The sequence below is a fragment of the Crocodylus porosus genome, unplaced genomic scaffold, assembly GCF_001723895.1.
Source record: "Crocodylus porosus isolate Cpor-Errol unplaced genomic scaffold, CroPor_comp1, whole genome shotgun sequence".
Taxonomy (NCBI): Eukaryota; Metazoa; Chordata; order Crocodylia; family Crocodylidae; genus Crocodylus; species Crocodylus porosus.
Window position 1 is genome coordinate 9,200,747 of NW_017728929.1, and position 21,863 is coordinate 9,222,609.

At 42.1% G+C, this 21,863-nt stretch overlaps 2 protein-coding genes across 3 annotated transcripts in view; one reads left to right on the forward strand and one right to left on the reverse strand.

Annotated features, from left to right (window-relative positions):
• THAP4 (THAP domain containing 4) overlaps window positions 1-7,428 on the forward strand; it is a 37,152-nt gene extending 29,724 nt beyond the window's left edge. For both annotated transcript variants that reach the window (XM_019543007.1, XM_019543008.1), the window contains one exon: window positions 7,078-7,428. In XM_019543007.1, the coding sequence (XP_019398552.1) occupies window positions 7,078-7,197 (120 nt within the window). In that variant the 3' untranslated portion in view covers window positions 7,198-7,428. The remainder of the gene's footprint in view (window positions 1-7,077) is intronic.
• A 5,521-nt stretch (window positions 7,429-12,949) lies between these two features.
• BOK (BOK, BCL2 family apoptosis regulator) overlaps window positions 12,950-21,863 on the reverse strand; it is a 28,163-nt gene continuing 19,249 nt past the window's right edge. Inside the window, exons 4-5 of the mRNA XM_019543009.1 lie at window positions 19,039-19,202; window positions 12,950-14,194 (exon numbers count right to left, since the gene is read on the reverse strand). Coding sequence (XP_019398554.1) covers window positions 14,069-14,194; window positions 19,039-19,202 — 290 coding nt within the window. The 3' untranslated portion in view covers window positions 12,950-14,068. The remainder of the gene's footprint in view (window positions 14,195-19,038; window positions 19,203-21,863) is intronic.

Consider the following 21,863-nt stretch of genomic DNA (forward strand, 5'->3'; position numbering starts at 1 on the left):
AAGATCCGTGCCAGGGGCTGGGCTATGATGCTCGCCAGCTCCTTGAGTACCCTGGGGTGCAGGTTGTCAGGGCCAGCTGACTTGAAGAAATAATTGTCTTTTGCTGATACAATTTAGTCATTCAGGCAGGTGGTGTAACTGTATCAGCAAATTTTGCAGGTGCATCCCCACTGAGGGTTTTCCTGGTATAGCTAGATTAGCAAAGCCTTGGTAGGATAGTTTATCTATGTCTGTAGGCTTCTTGTGGTCTCCTAAACAAATTCATATAACAAAAAATGCTGTAGAGTTAACTTTGCATAGAGTCCAAGTGTATACAGTAGGTCCAAGCAGGGCTTTGAACCCTTTAGATGGAAAGGGAGTTTACACCTTCAGTGGCTGGCATGGTTACAAAGCTAGTAGTGGAAGCAGAGTTATTTCAGTTCCTACCCTATCAGTCAGACCTATGCAGAGGGATGAGACTGCTAGACTATTAAAAAAGAGACTAGAGTTGAATATCTTTAGTACATGGGGGGCTTCCACAATTGTCACAGTCCTGCAGTTCTAACCCTGGTAATGCAGCATTAATTTCCTCTCTCCTGTTTATATTACTAGAACTTCTTGCAGGATCTTCTTGGAAGTTCATTTCTTCTGTCATTTATTTGTTACCTGGTTTTGTTTGCCCTGAAAACCCTTTTCACAATAGCCAATTGTGTGACATCACAAATCATTGTGCTAGTGCAATACATTTCTTTTTGTTGTCTCCAATAGCAAGGGCTGAACTTGATGACCTGTCAGTCTCCTATTCCTATGACTTCAGACAGGAAAAAAGCAGCTGAAATCACTGATATGACAGGGTCTGGTTCTTTGTAAATGAGAAATACAAAAAGGACGAGCTATTAACGCAGTTACGTCAGATGAACAGAGCTTCAAATATTCCATGAGACATCAACAAATTTGTATTCTGCATGGGTCACAACGGAACATTTTATACTAAGAAGGAAGGAAATGCTTTATAAGATAGTTTTACACTTGTTTTAAAGCTAGAAGATGCGTTTTCAACAGTTGACACTTTAAAGTGATCCCTGTACTGAGTCAGGAAAGGAAGGGCAGGTGGTTTTATTAACAAACCACATTCTCCTGTGAGTGCCTAGGAAACTTTGATTGCTAAATACTTTTGCTTTAAAGGCTGTTCTTTAAAACCTATGTACAGTGTTGACATTTCTGTACCTAGATAAGAGCCCTATAGAGCCAGATTCCCACCATTAGCTTATCCAAGCTATGCTTACAGCTGTGTTCCTGTGAGGGTGATTTATGTTTGTAAAACTGCTCTATAGTCTTTCCCTTGCATTGGAAAGGGAGCTTTTATTTCACATACCTCACCCAGTTCATGTAGTAGAGATCTCTAAGGGATATTGTCCTTCTCCCCCTGTTCTTCAGATCCAAATTGTGGGAAGCTGGGTGAACACTTCTGGTTATTCACTACCACTTGAAGAAAGCTGCTACAGTACCTCCCAAATTCTATCCCTGGCTCTTTTTAATTGCCCTGTCTCACTCCTTCCCACAGCCTCCCATCACTTGGGCCAAGACAACCAAGCTGTACCTTTCACACATACAATGCCTGGTATGCATGTTTCCCCTCTGCAGGCTGATTTCCCATGAGTTCATGATTTCTCACTCTTCTTTGAAAAGCCTGGCATTCCTTTTGCTTCTCTGATATAAAATGGACCATTGTCCTTGTCAAAAACAACCTCCCCCACTTTTGACTCAAACTGCTTTTTATTAAAAAAGTTGCAACAGATAGGAATACTATTGGTAACAGGAGAGACAATTGTCCATGCAACCACAAAAATGAAACATAGCTTCTTCAAGGTTCAGTGGAGCTGCATGCCTGAGGCAGGTTCCATATTCATGTGGCATCTGTTTTTGTGTTGTGCAAAGATTAGATGAGGGGAGCCACCTCAGAGCAACTTTGAAGAGAAAATGGATATACAGGGCAAATGCAGGGGAAAAATGGGGGCAACATGAGTCCATATAACTGCTGTGTGGATGAATGAACAGGGATATGTGGATGAGGCCAAATCCAAGGGTCCAGTTGTGGTTACTCCTGGTTCTTTGCTGTGTGGGCCAACAATTGCTGAGTCTGACATAGGGGCAACAGTCTGAACAGCATCAACTCTGTCCAACTTGTGCTGGTGATGGCAGTATTCCTGTGCCATCCTCAGTAGCCAAAATGATTGTTGTTGAGTTGTGAGGCCTTTAGGGAGGGAGATAGTAAATTGAAGGGAATGAAAGATCCCCAACTATCAGTGACTTTTTCTATATATATGTATGCTGATATGCAATTGTATACCATTTCTAAGTCATACTGCCCAGAAGGAACAGATTTATTTTGCTTCTCTTTGGACTGGGGAGTAGGGGGAGGTGGATGAATTAGTGATGAAAGCTGCACAGAGAAAACCTGAACAGTAAGCTTAGAGTAAGGAAAATAATAATTTGTTGATTATGTTAACAAAAGGCACCTTGAACTGTGCAGTTCAGAGGAATAGCTCACAAAGGATGGATCATGTCTAAATACCTTGTGCTCCAACAAGGAACTCGCCTCCCTTTAAAATCTTCTACCTGGTTATTTTGCAGGGCCAGGCCAAATGTTGGTCATTTGCCAGGACTCCAAAACCCAGTTTCCAGTCAAATCATTCCCTCCTCACTAATGTGCAACCAACTGGCATGTTTGTTCAGTAAAAATCCTGTTTCCCATTAATTTTCTTCCAGGGCCGTGCAAGATTGACATTAATTTTCCTTTTTTGAGCAGCTTTATTCCTTGCGCACCAGATTTCATCCTGTTTTTCTTGGGGCATTTGATTGCCTGAGGGACCTATAGTCTGACGTTTGGAATTCCATTCCCAAAAGCACACACAACTACATTTCCCTTAAAATTTTAAACTTATTCTTAAGTCTTCTTAAAATAGCCTTTCAAGTCAGATAATGCTTTGCAGCCAGATAGCAGCTGGCTCCTGAGGGAAGGAGGGCACACAGAGCTTCCATCACAGTCTTCACACAGGAGCCAGCAGCAGGTTGATTTTTGGGTTACTGTATTAGCTATCTAAAAGGATTACGGCAAAGGAGGGCATACACAGCAATGGCAGCACTCCCTGGGATACCATGTCTCTGGGGACTCCCGGTAGGCCACAGGGCTGTTACAGGCCAATACACTTCAAGGCATGACTGAGCACTCAGTTCCCTGGGAAGAGCTTCTGGCCTGCAGAGCCCTTCACAGACAAGAAACGGTGATGCCTGCAAATCCACCTTGTTTGACGTGCAGTCACAGAGCTGGGAAATATCTGAAGGCTTTGAAATGCTGTTGTAGCTGTGATGGTCCAGAAGATATGTGAGAAGCCCATTCCTTCCCCTGCCAGTGGCGGATTTTCTCGTTCACTGTTGGGATTTGGGTACAGGGTCAGAATGTATCCCTAACCGCAAGTGTTATAAAATGATGAGGTAGAGTCCTAACAGCCATGAAATGTGGGGTTAAAACCATGAGATTTAAAGATAATATATTTTGTCTTCCTTCTGTTTCCCTTCTGGTATTTAAGCAATCTCATCAGTAAAAAATCAAGGGAATTGCCATTTAGAACAGCATTGACATACAGTCCTAGCCCATGTGTCGTCCCACCCACACATCAGTACACCCAAGCACGCTTGAAAGATTCACTAGGGGTCTAAAATTTAATGCGCACACCCCATTGCTGACAGTCCAACAGAAACGCAGAAGCTACACTCCCACCTCAGACTGATTCACACAAATTGGCCATGGGCATACAGGTAATGGTAACACAACTGGGGCATACAAGTAATGGTGACATGCCTGGGGTATTTTTACTTCAAAGTGAAAATGAATGAGTTCAGCTCATTCATGGAGTGTTCTCATAGTGGTGAGAGACGAGGCTTTTTCTGGTTTTTGTTTTTGTTTTTTTTAATTGAACCAACTGTATAGTTGGGAGAGCTGTTGAACAAGCTACTGGGTGCCTTATGCCCTTCCTCAGGTCACCAAAAAGGGTACCTGATGCTTGAAAGCCTGTCTAACAGTTCTCCCAACTATACAGCTGGGCCAAGAAAAGAGATTACAAAAAAAGCCTTGCCTCTGAACTCAGCTTGTCGGTTCCAGTTGGATTGTGATATGCGCTGTGTGAACTCTGAACTGGGGAACAGGTTTGTTTTGCCTGTGCAGCGTGTGTGCACACATGCATAAGTGTGTAGTAAGAGTTTCAAACCGAATAGGAATGTTGGCTCTGAATTTCTTGATCTTAAGGGATTGCATTGAACAGCATTAACTGAAAGTCAGTGTTTTTGTGAAAGTTTCAATTTTACTCTCCCCCCCCACTTTCAGGCAACAAGAAGTCCTATGCCCTCATGTTGATCCCTAACTATTCTGACAATGTGTATGTTCTCTCCAACATTTCACACCATGTATTAAGTTTTAGCAGTCATTCCCCATCTGACAAGCTTTGTCAGGCTGGCAGAGGAGGGTCCTTTTGGAGGGAGCAGTTGCTTTTGAAGCACAGTGGCAAGCCCTAGGTCTCTGACAACTTGCACATTTTATATCAAAACTCTTATACCGCCCAAAATGTACCTCCTCCCTAGCCCCCTGTTAATTGTAGGGACAAGAACAGGATGGGAGGGAGTTGTAGCCCATGTTGTCAGACATCTGGAAATACAGCTCCTTCTGTGGAGGCAGCTGCCCCCCTAGTGTGAGAAAGCGGAAATAGCCAATAATGTGAGTATTTCTTGGCAGAAATAAGTAGTGTTATGTGGAGTTGGGGAAATCACTGTTTGTATATTGAATAGCAAATTTTGAAAAGTGTGGCTGGGCCTGTGATCTTCTGAAAGTGCGTACAGGGACAGAGTTTGTGGGAATTGTGCTTCCTTAGGTGAAGGTGAAAAACAGTGACACCAAGACAGCCAAAAGCTTAATAAAAATATATTTTCCCAGGGAAAACAGCTAGATATCAAACCCTGAAAAATTAAGAAAAGTTCCATTGTCCTCACTTTAAGTACTGGGTTAAATCAGTAACATGAGAAATAGCAGAGCCAAATCTTGTTTTAACTACAAATCCCAATACAGGCTTAACCAACACCTCTGTCATAACAAATGTTCCAGCACTGGTTGTTGAAGCACTCCAAGGTGATGTAAATAAAATCATTATAAATGGGCAAACTTTTGTGCAAGTTTGTTTTTAAAAGGAAGAAAGAGTTTGATAGAGATCTTGGAGGCTGTAGATATAAATATATACAGATGACAACTGGATCTTGCTAAGATGCATATCTTTTGGAAAGTATGCTGGAGAGGATGGTCCAAATTGTGCGTCCATTGGGAGCATTCCGACTGGAATGGCCTCCTGAGAGTGTTCAGTGTTCGCTTTCATTGTGGCACACCACATTTAGTGAACATTTTACATTTGGCTAATGAAGTGATTACATTTTGGCAGTGTTATCAGGCTGGGCTCCCACAGTCCCCAAGACTTCATTTCCGCTCAGTTCTGGGACTGTGTTCCCCATGAGAAGGAGCAAAGGCAACCAGATAACATAAACAAATCTCTTGGATGTCGTGCAAAAAACTCTCCACTGAATTAAGTCAAAGGGTCAAACTGCTGAACATGTGTAACTTATGCCAAGATGTGTTCTGGCAATGTGATCACTCGGGGGTCCTGCGACACTTGTAAATCACACATGTGATTATATGAACGTTTCTGTTCAAGGCCCAATGTATTCCACAGCTGCAGAATCCCCCCGTTGCTGCAGAACTGTGACCCAAGAGCTAAGCTTCTAAAACTGATTGGCTTGAATTTTCCACTCTCAGAAGCTTTATGCTGGTGCAGCTCACCAACTTGAAGGGAGTCCTTGCAGTTGTGAAAACTGTCTGGAAGGTGTAATCCAATGCAGGGCTTTTTCCTCAGGTGAAACAATAGCACTGAAATGTCGTACTCAACTCAGTGGGTTAAATTTCAAATTTTGGCCTCCCTAGATGTAGGGTACTTGTAGCAGTAATCATACCACTGCAAGTCTGCCAACATAGATACTCTGCCCTGATGTGGCTTACCTCTTGTAACAGCACCAGCAGTGCTGCCACAGATTAAATGAGGGTTTACTCGGCAACTTTAACTATTTTGCTGCTATTCATTTTAGTAGAAGATGATGTTTTTAATTCCACCTACCTTTCACTTAACTACTCTAGTCAGTTTTGGAAGCACAGCTAATCTCTGTACCTACTGTAACGCCAAAATAATGAGCCCAGGGAGCTACCATACTGACTGTGTTGATTTTGTAATTAAAAATAAATGATCATTTAAGTACATTTGCTGCATAATTTCCAGCCTGCTACATCAGTGTGCTGCAGAATCCAGAACCATGCCATAGAATTTAGGGTCAGCCTGTTATGGAGTCCATTGGGTTCAGCTGTTTATCGTCGTATGGCACTTGGCTCCATTTCAGGTGAAGCAGTCATTCTACCTCAGGGGTGAATGTGATTTTAAATTTGAAATTATTTTTAATCAGGAACATGGAAACAATGCAGCTGCCCTAATGGCAGCTGATTTTCATCTGCCAGAGGGGCTGCTTAACAGCACAAGACCTTTGACACTCCAAATGTTTGTTATTACATGTGTTTCCTTCTGATGAATGTCATGCTTTCAGGCTGTCTACTTATTACTACTTTTCTGAGCTGTGCTTAAGGAAAAATGCTCCGTGTCCATCACTCTGTGTTCACAGTGTCGGACTCAGCTGTGCAGGGCATAAGCAGTCATCTCTGAAAGAACCGCCTTCCCTTAGTGGGGGAAGTTGCCTGCTGACTTCCTGGAGGTTTCAACATAATTAATCCCGTTTCTCCAGGAGCTCTTGTAACAAATATACATTTTAGTGGCATAGGCAAGGAAGGATGTAAAGTGTTTTGAACCTTTTGTATGGAGAAGGTTGGGCCTCAGAAGGGATGGATAGCTACCTTCCAGCTGCAAAACTTTACTCTGCCCCAGCTATTGGGGGGTTTTTTAATGCTGTACAGAACGAAGTAAAGGACTAATTGTTTGATGTTTTGTATTTCCCCCTTAGATTACCAGAAAATTCAGGCTCAATTCCGATGGGAAGCTAGAACAGACTGTCTCCATGGCAACCACTACACAGCCGATGACTCAGCACCTTCACATTACCTACAAAAAGGTGACACCTTAAGTAAGTGGGGAGAGGAGGGTTCCCCTGTGACATGGGAGGAGCCTGGACATTGTGCACTGAGAACAGAAGCAGCTCAGGAAAGAAACACAGCAGCTCTCTCAAATCTGGGTGATCCATATTCACTTCTGACTTCAGGAGGGGGAGGGAGGTGACACTGGTGCTGTTGAGAATGTTACTCAGATGTTTCTGTAATGGTATATTAAAAAACCAAATAAAAAGCCTTTATTTTTATGCCTGTGGCTTTGGACATTATTGCCATGTGTGGGCTGTAAATCCCTTTGCTCTGGCAGTGATTAAATAAGAGGGTTCTCAAGCCTGTTTCCTAGTGAGTTAGGAGAGCTGTCAAGTTCAGCCTTTTCATCTTTCTACATGATCTGAAGCAGATTGCCACAAATAAACTAGGAACATGAAAATATCTACAGTACAGAGAGAACTGTCTAGAATCTGCTTATGAAATAGGGACTGAAGATGAGAAGAGAGCACCTCCTGTAACTGAAAAGAGAGACCTGCTTAGAGGTCTGGAACCTGCAAGGTGTTTAGCAATCTCACTCCTAAGTGATTTTTTTTTTAGACCCTTCCACTCCCCTCTACTTTAATGGAGAATCAGGCCCTAAAGGATCTCATTCAAGGTCGGTCAGAATTGTTCTGCTGACTGCAAGGGACTTTGGTCAGAACCAGAGAGAGTCCTCCATCAGTACAGGAGGGAAATAGCTCTGCAGATGAGATTCTTATCAGCTTAATTCAAAACACAGTGAACCTGTCAGAGAAGGTCACAAGGCAGAGTAGCACTTAAAACTCCAATAAAGAAAGATTGATTGATTTGTGCAGTGTCATCTTGGACTTTGGATTTGTGGTTCAGTCTTTGTCATAGCTGAGTTGCTGATTTACAACATCAAAAATATTGGTCATTCTTCGTGAGAGGTAAGCATATGGTGTGAAGAATTTTGAAAAAGAGTGAAGCCACTTCCTAGTTTGGGGCAGATGGATCAGGTAAATGTTTCTAAAAAAGGGAAACTTTGTAACAAACTTCTTAAGGAAGGGAATTTTTTAAAATTACTTTGCCAAGACTTCTGCCTATTTTAGATAAGACTGCATGCTTATTTCAGTAGCTATTTGTTCCATACAGATTTTATTGAACATGAAACAGTTTCAGGTCCTGGAGGACTATATAAAGGAAACTGTAACAAACTTCTTAAGGAAGAATAAAGTTCACTAAAAGCTTTGTGTACAGTTGTGCCAGCAGTTTGTAATCCCTGTGGGTCAAATTGTTTGGATTCAAAGAAGTTACAGGATCTTCTGAGTCTGATTTTAATCTCCAACTGCCAAACCACTTGGGTTCAAGAAGTTTACACCAGTGTTTAGATTTGAGGATTGGGTTTTCTTATGTGTACTCTTCATGTCACATCTCTAAGGAACCAGTCAGTCTACAGCAAATTATTGCTTATAAATGCTTATAAAATGGCTAAATAAATGCCAAGGCAAGAATACACAGAAGAGAACATCTTATAAGACTGAGTTTTTCAAATTTGCCTGAGGGATCTTGGACACCCAGTTTCATTCATTTTAATTTATGCATGCATTTTATTTATGCAGCTTTGGTCATTACAGGGAGAACTTTAAAAAAAAGTTGATTTCTTTTAGTGTTAAAAAATTGAAAGTGAAGAAGATTGGAGTTAGATTTTATATAAAACCTGAATTCTGTTACTGCCTTGCATTCTGCTATGCTTTGTCAGTATCAAGTGCAGATCTGGTAAATGAAGAACTGTTCATATTTTTAAATTACCAGTAGAAAAAAAATACAATGTTGCAATTATCTTTTGGGGGCATGTCAATGAGATCAATTTAGCTTGTTCAGCTGTTTTGAAGGAGGTGGCATTGCAGCCGTTATTTGAAGGGAGGGTGGCATAAACATAATTATGGAATCGATGAGGTGTTAGTTAGATCCTTATTGAGATCGGAGTTGGTCAGAAAATTTCCATTGAAACGGTTGATAGAATATGACTTTTCAATTAAGCTTCTTTTTGCAAACAGGAAATTCCACTGCTTGAACACTGAAATTCTCATAGAGAAAAAAATTATTGACACACTACAGTCTTTTTTAGTTTTTGTGAGATGAGAGGCAGCTTCTAACCAGATGAGTAGGGAGATGAACAAAACTCTCTCTGCCTTCCATTTGTTTGTTTTTAAGTTGGAAAATAACTTAATATCAAACTTTGAATAGAACACAAGTTAATAATGCTGAACACTCACCCTTTTTCCTTATAAAGTAAAATAAATTAGGAACACTGTCTAATGTTCCTGGTGCCCTTAACCACTCATATAAAGGCAAATTTCAGCCTAGAAACCAGGAGCAGCCTTCTCCCATCCTAAATATCCAATGGTTGACCACCCTCATAGTTGGAAGGTTCCTCCTAATCTTCAACTTAAATTTACAATAAGTAAACTGGATAGTTTAAAAGAAATAAGGAAAACTGTCCTGCTGTCCTAGGATATTACTCCTTGAGCCAATACAAGACTTAAGTGTCTGTTAAAATGTCTTGCTGGCTCGCAGACAGTGAGATTAGTTCAATAAATTTGTGTTCTACCACATATGGTGTATATATATCACACAGGTGAACTATGCTACTGGATAGGGAGGGAATGAAGGGTAGTTTATTAGGGATTACCAGCTTTCTAGATTGCAACTGCTACTTGCTTCTCAGTGGTCATGCATAGTATCATGCTGGTGACTTGTCACTGGGGCCAACTCAGTTTAAAGGAAATACCTTGAGGAAGAATGCCCTGCTTGCTTATCCTGAAGTTTTGCTACCAGTGCTCATTGTCTCAGATCCTTAGAGCTATCAGTTCCCACCAGTTGCCACTTGCCTCAAAGGCCCAGAAGGATAGTCCTAGACAGAAAGTCATCCTCTGTGGAGTGCTCATTTCTTCTTCCTTGGGCATGTTGCTCTCGGATGTTGTAGCATATGTTGAGGTGCTTTCACTTAGAGGAGCCTGGAAGTCTGTACGCTACTGATATGCTTCAAATTAGGGTAGGAGTTGAAGCCCTTTGCATGCACATCCATCAGTATCCTATAAGGAGCAGCTGTTTTAAGCATCATTACTGTGCCAAAAGTTTTGGCTCAGAAAAACGGAGTCTGTTATGGGTCATGTTTTGCCACACACTCAAAGTTGTTTGTTCAATATCTTTGCAAGGTCTTGTTGTATGTAAATTTTCTAGATATGAAATGCCCAGTAAACAAGTGTAGGTTATGGCAAGTATAGCGCTACTTTGAAACATTAAAAAGAATAGCAAATAATGGGACTTAAAGCAAGGTTTCCATCCCACTTACCTCAGGAACCATATGGGGTGAGAAGGGTATCTGCAAGTCCATCTGATAGCTTTGATTGTTGCTGAAGCCCCCTTTGACACGTTCCCTGTTAACTACAAAATCAGATTTTCATCTCAGCCCTTACACATTTGACCTGATGTGAATTTTCATAGTTTCATCAAAGGAGAAAAGCTTCTTTTGTCTGAGCTTGCCAACAAAAAAAAAAAAAAAGGCATGCACAGGAGAAAATACTGCCATTAGCTCCAGGCCTGAGCCTCTCAAGGACTTGATAGAAACAATGTTAGATGTGTGAAGGCAGCATTTGGATCCAGGGGAGGGTTTGGATTTTTTTTTTATTTATTAATTTATTTTTAAAGTTCTCTTCTGGGGAATCATTGTGAAGTCAGACAAGTGAAACACCCTGCTGTATCATTTCACTGCAGCAGAGTTTCCTGTATTAATTGCCGGTTCCTTGTGTATCTAACCCCCTTCCCACCCACGCACATTCTTGTTGAGCAATGGTCCTTTATTTGGCTTATCATACTTATTTTATGCTGCCTTAGTTGGTGTATTTAACTCTTCAAGAGCCTCAGTTTAATTTGCTCAAAACAGTTGGAGCCTGAAACACTGTATTTCAAAGAAGCCTCAAACTCCTGATCAAACAAATCTCTGAAAAGTGTACAGTGCTGGATTTGGTGTTTTCTAGCTCCATTAATCTGCTTGCCCTCTAAAAAGCTGGCCAAGATAACACAAGTTGTACTTTACCATGTGCTAAATTGGTTGACTGAAAATCTCCTACATAGCCTATATGTTGTCAGGATTTTGGGAATGGTCTATGCAGTTTTTATATCACAGTACCAATTGGTTTAGCAACCTAAATTTAAGGGATTCAGCTTCCTGAAAATCACCCTCAAATCTATGGGACTGCATCCATATTCAGCGATTGCCTGGTTTTTGCTTTATGTGCCTCTGAACAGAGGTTTTTTGCAATGTCAGAAGTGTGCCTAACCCAGTTTTAATAGGCATTAGCTAATTCGATCTAATTTACAGTCTTCTATCTGATCTATGCTCAAAAAATTTCTAACAGTGCTATAACTATTAGGAGTGTGGAGAGAGAAAGGAGTGTTCTGCTCAAAGAGCCAAGCTATCAAAAAGACCTGCAGTTGGATTGGCAAAAAATCCTTCTGCCAGTATAACTTGTTTTGTTTGAGGAACCAGTACAAAATGGTGCCCCATGAAAGAACTCTTGTCTGGATGGTTCCTCCAGCAAATCCTCCCCAGTGTAATAATGCTTGAGGCTGCACACAGCTTCAGTAGGAAGTATGTTTTATTTCCTCTTAAGTCTTCTCTGCAGTAGGAGCACTTTGATATCAGAACACCTGTACACAGTACGGACAAAACAGTCTTACTATGGGTGCATCTATAACAGTTAAACTGTTCTTTGTACTAGTAGCGGAAAACCACCCATTAGGAAGGAAACGTGCACAGTTTTGCTAGACTATAACTGTATCTACACTACATCTACCAGTGCAGCTGTATCAGTCAGAGAGCATGCCTCTGCACCATCACCTGACGTAGGTGTGCCCTCAAATGTGTGCGGAGTAGACGTTACCTACCTGTGAAGGGGGACTGAAGGACAAAGTTGTTTTTTTCAAGCCCACAGTTCTCAACCTCTTTCCTTCTTTAGCAGGTAAAAATCAATGGTTTTTTTGCCCTAGGTTTATACAGGTAAAAAAACTCCCAAGCATTCATGCAGGCTCCCGATCCCATCAAAAAGGTTTTCTGAACCTTAGAAGCAAAGGCATCCGGTAGATGTTTAGTCAAAGACTTCAGTTTTCAGTGGGCTCTAGTGAGGGCACTCACCATTAAATCTTTAGGATTCCTGTAGACGTATGGGGAGACTGCTCTAATGCACTGTAATTACAGTGTGTTGGAGCAGACTCAATTAATCGAGTCTGTAGGAGCACGCTAACCAGCGTGCTCCAGCAACCTTTGCATCTTGTGCATCAGTGTCTGTGTGCTTCAAAATGGTGGTGGGGGCACTTTAAGTTAAACTTGTTCGATGAGCTTTAATTAAAGCACCCCTGCTGCCATTTTGAAGTGTGGGGATGCGGATACGTGAGACGCTGCGGGTGCTTTCATTAGAGCGGCTTTCGAAGCTACTGTTATTAAAGCACCACCCCCACCTCTGCAGTATGTGTAAAAATGCCCTCAGAGACTGAAGACAAGGCTTCACTAAAGAAGAAAGAGGCATACTTATGTGTTAGCAATGTGAGTTAAAACTACAACCTTATTTATATTTTGATTTTAACTTATATGGGGGCAAAAGGTGATATTCTAACATGGTTCAAATACTGATGTCTATACAGTGTTATGCTTTTTTTGAGGGGTGGAGGAGTGTATTTTTAACTCTAGAAAGAAATACAGTGCTCCTCACCAGTTAAGCCACCTATTTTTTTATTGTTCATCACCATGGAAGATTGCAAGTTGCACTTCATAATATGCTAAAAGAAACATTTATCTGTCACTTTTGATGCACTTCTTTTCATAACATGATACTGCTCACTTAGTTTTTGCCAAATCCCCCCCACCCCTGACACATCATACTTACATATGTTATTGGTTTGGCTCCATCTAAATTCCTCTGTGGAGGAAAAGTTCCTCTTTAGCATAATGCTCAAACACCTGCTGTCATTTTGGAAAGTGCTGCTTTGCTCCCACTATTTTGTTCAGCCAGATAAAACATGACATTAAATTAATTTAGGGCAGGCAGTATCTGCTACTGGACTCCCATTTGAACTTCTGTTACAATACAGTACATGGATAAGCTAAGCATACCTTTGACATCTCAATGCATACCTCAGACTGAATTCTGGTGGTTCTCACCATCACGGAGTCACCATTCTAGTTTCTAAGTGACTTCAGGGGGTAGCGCTGCTTTTAGCTCAGTCGGTAATTCACCACTTCACATCCTCAAAACAGAGCCCCTTTAACCATTGTGTACCATGCACAAAAGCACAATGGTCAGGCTTGGGTAGGAAGAAGAAGACCAAGTTAACAACTGATTTACTAACAAGAGTGCCTAGCAAAGGTGGTTCTGGGAATTAAACCAAAGAAGTTCTACTTAACAAATAAGGGACGTGTTTCCTTTGATGCCATTTTAGACACTGTCCCCGTCACCTACCCTGATATTGGTGTGTGTTTAACATAGTCCCAAAATAAATATATGTATGAATATCCATGCTAAACACAGCACACAATGACAAGTTGAACAATGAGTCTGCTCAGGGACTGGCTTCATCCTGGTCATTGAAGAGACTCCAGGAAAAATAAGGGTATTCAAGAAGACTACTTTGGGTACAAGATAAGTCTTCCATGGCTGAAGAAAGAAGGACTGCAGTCAATCAGGTGCTCTCCATTGAAGGGAGAGGGGAGAAACACTTTCATTTTTATCCCAGCCTCTCTCCTCTTCCTCCTCCTCAGTATCAGCGAGGTCTGCAATTATCATTGCTTTTGCAGTGTGGGAGGAGATGGAGCTTGGGGCTGCATTTGGCAACTGGAATTCATCTCTCTGGTAATAGCACAAAGAAGATGGCCTTAAGGAAGTGACCAAAGCTACAAACAGCAGCCACAAGCCAATGGGAGCGAAGGCTAGGATCAGTGTTCACCACGCATTTTGTGATGTCAGCCTAATAAAGAAGAAACAGACATCATCAGAAAATGTATAAGCCAGAACCAAACACATCTGCTGCCACCAGTGGTCTCTAATGCCATTCCCCATAGTAACTCCTGCAGGAAGACTGGAGATTTTAACTCGCATATCCCTCAACCAGCAATATTAAATTGTTTCCCTTACAATGATTCCTTGCAGTGTCCTGAGCAGCTATGAACACCAGCTTTGGCATTTCCACACCCTGTAAGATATTTAAATATGCCTGCAGGGAAAAGAAAACTCTGCAAGATGTACTTCTCTCATTCTGCACCAACAAGGATGTGCATTGCCTTAATTTATACTGAGTGAAAAAGCATGAAAGGTTGATTGTGGAGCTTTCATTATGTGTGACACCACCACAAAATCTCTTGTCTTTCAGAAAGCTAAGCACCCTTGGCACTATCATCCTCCACCTTTCTTCCTTTAGTGGCAACAAAATCCTTCCCAGAGATTGTATTGTTTAATTTCAGCTGAAATCATGTTTACTTTTTCTCTTGCCTTAATGTTTTATTTGGATCTGTTCAGCCAAACCAATCCCTGACTGAAATCCATAGTAATAGGAGCTTTGTTTGTAGAAATGCGTCCTGGCACCTTCTTGATGTGTGGACCAACCTCAAAAGCAGCCGCCCCCAGTGATCCTTAAGTATTTAGAGGAATGTAAGCTGGCCAAAAATTATAAACAAAAAAAAAAGCAGCCCAGTAAATTAAAGTGCAAAGAATAGCTTTTGGCACAAAAAGATGAGGGTGAAAAACTGGCCAAAAGTGAAATATCAAAGACTGAGTTTGACAGATAACTGTAATCATTTGCGGGAAACAAATTACTGTTCAAGCCAAAAAATGAAAAAGAAAAAAGGTGGTTTTGTGGTCAAAGCTTGGGACGGGGTCAGGAAGTTAACATAGCCCAAGGTTTTCACAGATTTTTTGGGGTACCCTGGTTGTGACACTGGCCTGATTTTTTTTTTTCTCCCCTCCCCTTTCAGGCACTAAGGGTGCCTGTACAAGAGCCTGTCCAAGAGCACAGAAGCTGCTCCAACATGCTGTAATTACAGTGATTAATCAAGTCTGCAGGAGCATGCCAATTGCCGCACTCCAGTAGCCTCCTGCATCTTGTGTATCAACATCCCCACACTTAACAATGGTGGCAGGGGTGCTTGAACTAAAGCTCGTTGAACAAGCTTTAGTGCAGGTGCCCCTGCCGCCATTTTTAAGCACAAGGGACACTAATACATGTGACGATGCAGTGCTATAATTAAAGTGGCTCTAAGAGCCACTCTACTTAAAGCGCTGCCCTCTTCCCCTTCCCCCTCCCCCAGCATGTGTAAAAATGCTCTAAGTGTGCACAGCTGTAAATCAGTTCCCAGGGGAGCTGTGGAGCGTTTGTGTGCCTTGATCTGTTCCTAAAGTTCCACATCTGACATGGGAGTACTGCAAAGCTTAATTCTTTAGTGCTTCTATAGACATGTATGATCCCTTGAACAGACAGTGCAGTAGAAAACTAGACTATTACATTGTTCTACTCCTGCCATTCCTCAGTAGCCTGCTCACTTGGGTTGAGGAAGGACCCACTTTTCATGCTTGTATTGGTTCATTTCTAGGGAACGCCTTGTCTTTTAATCTAACGGAAAACTGAGAATGAGGAAGGAGTGATATATAACTTCTTATAGTTTAAGCATTGTTTTCCACAGGAGCCTTTCATGGGAAATCACAGAAATCGTACAGTTATGTGAAAAACCTAGTGTCAAGTGCCCTTCACAGTTGATGCAACAGGTGACACCATAATTTCCAAGCATCCTTATAAATACAAGTTTTAGTGTGGCTTTGTTGATGGACATGCAGAGCAACGTTCTGCACTTGACTTTGTGGCATTTGTATGTCTAAATGTAGTATAACTTTTGAATACCTATCTGATCCATTCTAATATTTATAGGGCTGGTTGTTCCCTAACTAATATGGAATACTACCACCCATACGTAACTCCATGTGATTAAAAAAAAGTGCAGTTTAATTATTAGTCAAGAGCATGCACATTGTAGCAATTAATTTGACTAGACTACTAAGGGCCCAAGCATCCAGAGTAAACATAAATTTAGGACTGCATTCCATTGGGGCCGCTCTTGGAGCACGGTACTTAACGGACACAAATACAGAATGTTATATGGATACATTTTTCAAAGCATTTATTAGAAAAGAGCACTATTTTCCTCTCTCTTACTTCAGTTGAAATAATTATTCTCTGACCCAGGCCTATCCATCTGAATACCTCAACTGGAACCAATAAATATCAGATTCTAGATTGGGACTGAATTAACGGGTTCCCCATTGCACTGGAAATACAAACATGTTTCAGTGTTGCAAGGCACTTGTTTGTTTTAAAAATTTTCCTTGCTGAGCAGTTGCCTTAACTACCATTAATCAAATAAAATTTACCCGATAAAATGTCGGAAAGGAGAGTTTCAAAGCTTGCTAATTAAATAGGTCTTTCAGCCCTGTGAGGCACTGATAAGCTGTTGTAAGGGTAGTCTACTGTTTCACTGTTAATTATTTGTCAAACATTGTTTAGCCACTTGCTCTACTTAACAGTTACTAGAAGCTTTATTGTACACAGGGATTTCCTTGAAGAGAAAGTCCTACTGGAGGTCATTTTAGAAGCCAGGGGTGGGGGGGGACTCCTGGGTGTGGTGACGCCTCCATGGATTAATTATGACTCTCCCTAACTTCCCGGCTTCCCTCTGTGGAGGGAGGAACGTGGGAGCCGGCTACTTACTGGAATCTTTCAAATGCTTTTCTGAGGTCTCGACACCAGCTTTCCTGTCCCCAGGGAAGACTGCAGTGGTTCCTCTTGGCAGCAGCCATCCCTGGCATATGTGTGAGAGACAAGGGGCTGGGTGCCTGGGCCAGGGGAAACTCAGACTGTGCGCCAAGACAAATGAACACCAGGCTAGGTCAGGCAGCAGATGTGAAAGGGATTCTTGGAACAGCAGCTTCATTCTGGCCAGTTTGGGAACAAAGCTGGGAAGCCTTACACAGGGGTGCCCAGCTCAGGGGGAAGAAAGCTCAGGGAAACAATTCAACACAGAAGAAAGGATTGGCCATGTCCCACTATCAGTGGAAATCACTATTTGCATTTATGGAGGGAAGCATCCCCTTTCATGAGCCCAGGATCAGCTCCTCACTGATAAGCGTATGCTAGAGAAAGCCTGTAGTCAGGAGTATCAGCGTTCAGATTTATGGCTGTTAAAATACTGAAACACGTCCTAGCATGAATCAGTACAACCTCCTCAGATCCAATGGACATACACTGAGTGGCAGCTGGCCCATGATATATGTCTGGAAAGCGCAAGGGGTTGGAAAGGGAACAGGACTTCTTGTCTGCTCCCAGGAACTAGAGCTGGGCAAAAAAACTGAGCTTTTGTTTTGTGGGAAATTCCAACATTTCTACGTTTTTTTGTTCCAAATCAGAATGAAAGTAACTGAAATACCGCTGTCCCCCACGAAACAGACTGGAAAACTTTTGGAACCCCCAGAATGTTTTGTTTTGAATCAGGAAGAGATTTAAAGGAAGTCAAGATGTTCAATCTCATGGAACCATTGACCTTATCAAAAGGGAAAAAGAATTTTGTTAGAACAGCTCTTTTCCCCCAAAACATTTAATTTAGAGGGAAATATTTTTTCTAATGAAATGTTGTATCAAAAAAATTCCACCCAGCTCAACTGTTAAGGCGTTCAGATCCAGCCCCACACCGGATGTGACAGTCTTGCTAGATGTGAATGAAGTTGGTGGTTCCATTCCCAAATATCACAAAACCCACCACTACTGCAAGCTCCTTTGGGAGTCTGAGCACAGAAGCTTAAGGATTTGCTAGGCTGAGAACCTGAACTGTCCTTTTAGTTTGAGTCAGGGTTGAAAGACACCCTTGCAGCAGTGGCAGAAGCTCATGCTGCTGTTGCTCTGTAACTCAGAATATGTTTTCAGCGTTACCATGGGCTAGTAGGCACAATTACAGTGTCTCCTCATTAGGTGGCAAGGGAGCAGGTGCTATCCAGCTAGCATACAGTAAATGGCTAACCCAGTATGGAAGCAGACAGACAAAATTTAAACCAATGTAACTTCACCCTACTGTTGTTTTACCCCTGATTCTTTAGGACTGTTTCTCTACCAGATTGGGCTGGTTGATGGGTTGGGTCATCTATCCACTACTTTTTTATACCAGTGTAATAGCATAAAGTGATTGTTCTGATTTATGTATTGTCTTTATGAGCTTCATAAAATGTTATCTATATACCATTACTAGGAAGCAGCATAAACAAAGCATTTTTTTAATAATCATATAAAGTTCCAGATGGCAGCAAGTTCTGTTAATATGCTAACCCCTCACCTCTGCAATTTGTGTGGGAAGCTGTATTAAGTTTGCTGGCCTCAATCAGTCTCTAGGAGACTTCTGTCTGTGTTGCAAGAGTCCTGCAATTTGTGACCTTCCATTATGGTTAGTCATCTGTTCTAGAGAGGCCCTGGATAGTAATAAAAAAAGTGGCTGCTGGTCAGGATTGAATTGGGCTGGCAGAGCTGTGCAAGAAACCAAGGCTAAGAATAGCCAGAATCCGTGCATGGCAGGAGTGAGGGGTGTAGCACAGCCGTGTTGAGATTAGTACTGGTACAAGCAGGATTCCTGCAGGTTAGAACCAAAGAATTTTGGCAGAGTTGTACAGGGCAACCTTGCTCAGTACTTGCCAAAGGATTGCTCTTGTTTTCATTACGCAGATAACATTGCCTACATTTTTTTCCAATTTAAGGCAAGCCTGAGAAGTGTCAGCACCTCTTACCCAGCCTCCTCTCCTCTTCAGCCACGTCACCAAGGTCTTGCGCACAAACTCTCCCAAGCAGTCCACAATGGTATGAACCATTGCCGGCTGGGCATGTCTCACGCAGTCCACAGCCAGCCCAGCTGCCACAGCATAGAGTGACGCCACCTTGCCCCACGTGATGCCTGTGGGAAGGAGGGATAATGTTCAGTTTCACAAGTATTTAGTGCTGGTAAAGGATGCATCCTCAAAAAAACCCAGCGGATTTTACCGGATTGAGTCAGGCTGCTGTGCATGCATGTGGCTTTCCATTGTGAATGAGGAGCAATAGCTGGGGAAGACTCAAGAGCAGAAACAAAGGACATGATATTCAATTATCCCTGGATGTGCTTCTATCCCATCTCATCATTGATCGTATAGATAAGGGCCTTCAACAAATACAACCCCTGGCCAGAGAGGAGCTCAAGAGCAGGCCCACGCTATGCTATGACCTCCGAGGACACTGTCAGGAGAACTACCTAAGCCATTCACCTACCATGATGCAAATTCCAATCCAGACAGAGGCTGTACCAGGGAGACAGGAGCAGGTGCATCTGACCAAGGCTACCTACCTCATAGCCCCTCATGTCAAACAATGGCATGACCACCAGGCACCCTCAGGACCACATATTTCACAGGCACATTCAGGGGAATAAAAGTCACTAATATTCCCTGTGCCTTTCATGCAGACAGAGCTTAACTGTTATGCCTCTAGGTGACACCAAGACAGTTTCAGCACAATTAAATTATTATGAAAAGGAAGTGAAGGTGCAGGGCCTAAGTTCACGCTGTGCTGCATGGAACTCCTCCATCACTTCTAATATCTATGCACCGGCCTCTTAACAATTCAAATGTGCTGCAAACCCATTCGTGCAGAACTTTCTGTGGTTACTGCTTATCCTAGCGAATGGAGTATGTGCAGGGTGATGGGGAGTACAATGCCAGCCAGTTATCTAATCTTCCCTGCAGCAGGTGTTCCTGCAATTACCCCCTGGAAGACACCACAACAGCATTCATCTTCCTTAGGTCCCACTGGTAAGCACTTTATAACCTAGAGGTCAGCAGTGAGTGCAATTCATAGATCTCCCCTGCACTTTGCCAGTGTTCCTAGGCATGGATACACAGCTACTCGATCCTAAGCAGCTACAGCCAGATACTATGCAATCCCTCCCACCATGATGAAGGAGAACAGTGACCTAGAAACATGACCATTTCCATTCAAACAAGCAAAGCAGCACAGCATGATGCCATGTGCATTTCCTCTCTGCTTTGAGATTTTAGTTTTCCAAGGGCTTGATTATTTTGGATCACTGTTTTAAACAAGCATGTGGCAAGATATTTTACACAGTTAGAGGTCTACAGAGACTATCCAAAGGTTCTCACAGCCTCAGGCAGAACCTAGGTGAAACTCCAGTACCTCAAAGTGGTAAATGGCAGCTGCTTTTTGGCTGTGGCATAAAGGAAAATGGCTCCAAAGACAGGATAGATATTATTTTATTCAACATAGGTTAGAAGCAAAAAAAGAAAAATGCAGAGTAGAAGAATTGGACACCTGCAGGGATATGCCAGGAAACAAGCAAATGCTTAAATATAGGTCGACTGGTGCAACATCTCTGCCTCTTCCATAACACTTCCAAATCCATCAGCAGGTAAGATATCAATTAAATAAAGTTGGATTCCAGAGTACTTTGCTGTTTACTCTGGAATAGATTCCCCGTCCCCCCCCCCACACACACACACATACACACTTTTCTCTCCAGCTTATGAGAGGTTTAACAAGGAGCTTTCATAACAGTTCTGTCTAATGGGTAAGAAGTGACCTACAATTGGGATCTTAGGAGTTGCTTTGATAATTAAGACAAACTGTTCTTTAAATTTCAATTACGGATGATCAGAGAGCATCACAGTTATTAAAATGAACACAAAAACATCCACTCACGCTCCATATGATAGCAGATGGGTGTTTGTTTCCCTCTTGGGGGATGTCAAAAACCACAAGTTCCTCTTGAGCAAATACCATGCCAAGCACCACCCAGCAAAAATTCAGTCCCTGACATCCCTCCTGCTATTAGTGCCCAAATTCTGTATCTCTGGGAGCAGAAGGAAATACGAATACACCCAAATAAGCATCTATTTTTGTTCTGTATTTGTTCTCTAGGAAGGCCAGAAGGGGCCCTGCCTCATGGCCATTGGTCAGGAAGTGCAGAGTGCAATGCAGTATTCACATTTTTTGGTTATCATTCTCATACTGTCACCATGACAGTCAGATGGATGACACAGGAAGAGGCTACACTAACCACATGAAAGAACCAGGCAGCAAGTATATATCACTGTTTATACTGGTGACAGAGACACTACCGTTTCTGAGATAGATGCAGAAGGATTTTCACAGTACAAGTACCTCCCCTTGCTGTTTCTGATCTCTTGGGCTAGGACCACAACTAACACATCACCCTGGTATAACTCCACTCCACTGATCAGGGTCACGGGATGTGGCCCCTTGTGATTTGCTTTTTTTTTTTTTCCAGTTCTGTGGAAAGTTGCCCAGAATTCTAGGAATAAGTTTTCTGGCTCACTTCTAAGCTTTTACAGACATGGGTCAGATTTTGTTCACCTGCACGCATATATATCTGGAGTGACTGCCAGTTTTGAGGTGTTCACGTGGAATAATAGAGATCAGAAGTTAGGCCACTCCACTAAAGGTTATTTAACTCTGTTTTACAAACTATTTTTATTTCAAAGGAAGGGAAGCTTTTCCATCAACTTGAACTTGCTTCAGATCATACTGTTGATGCTAACAAAAGGTG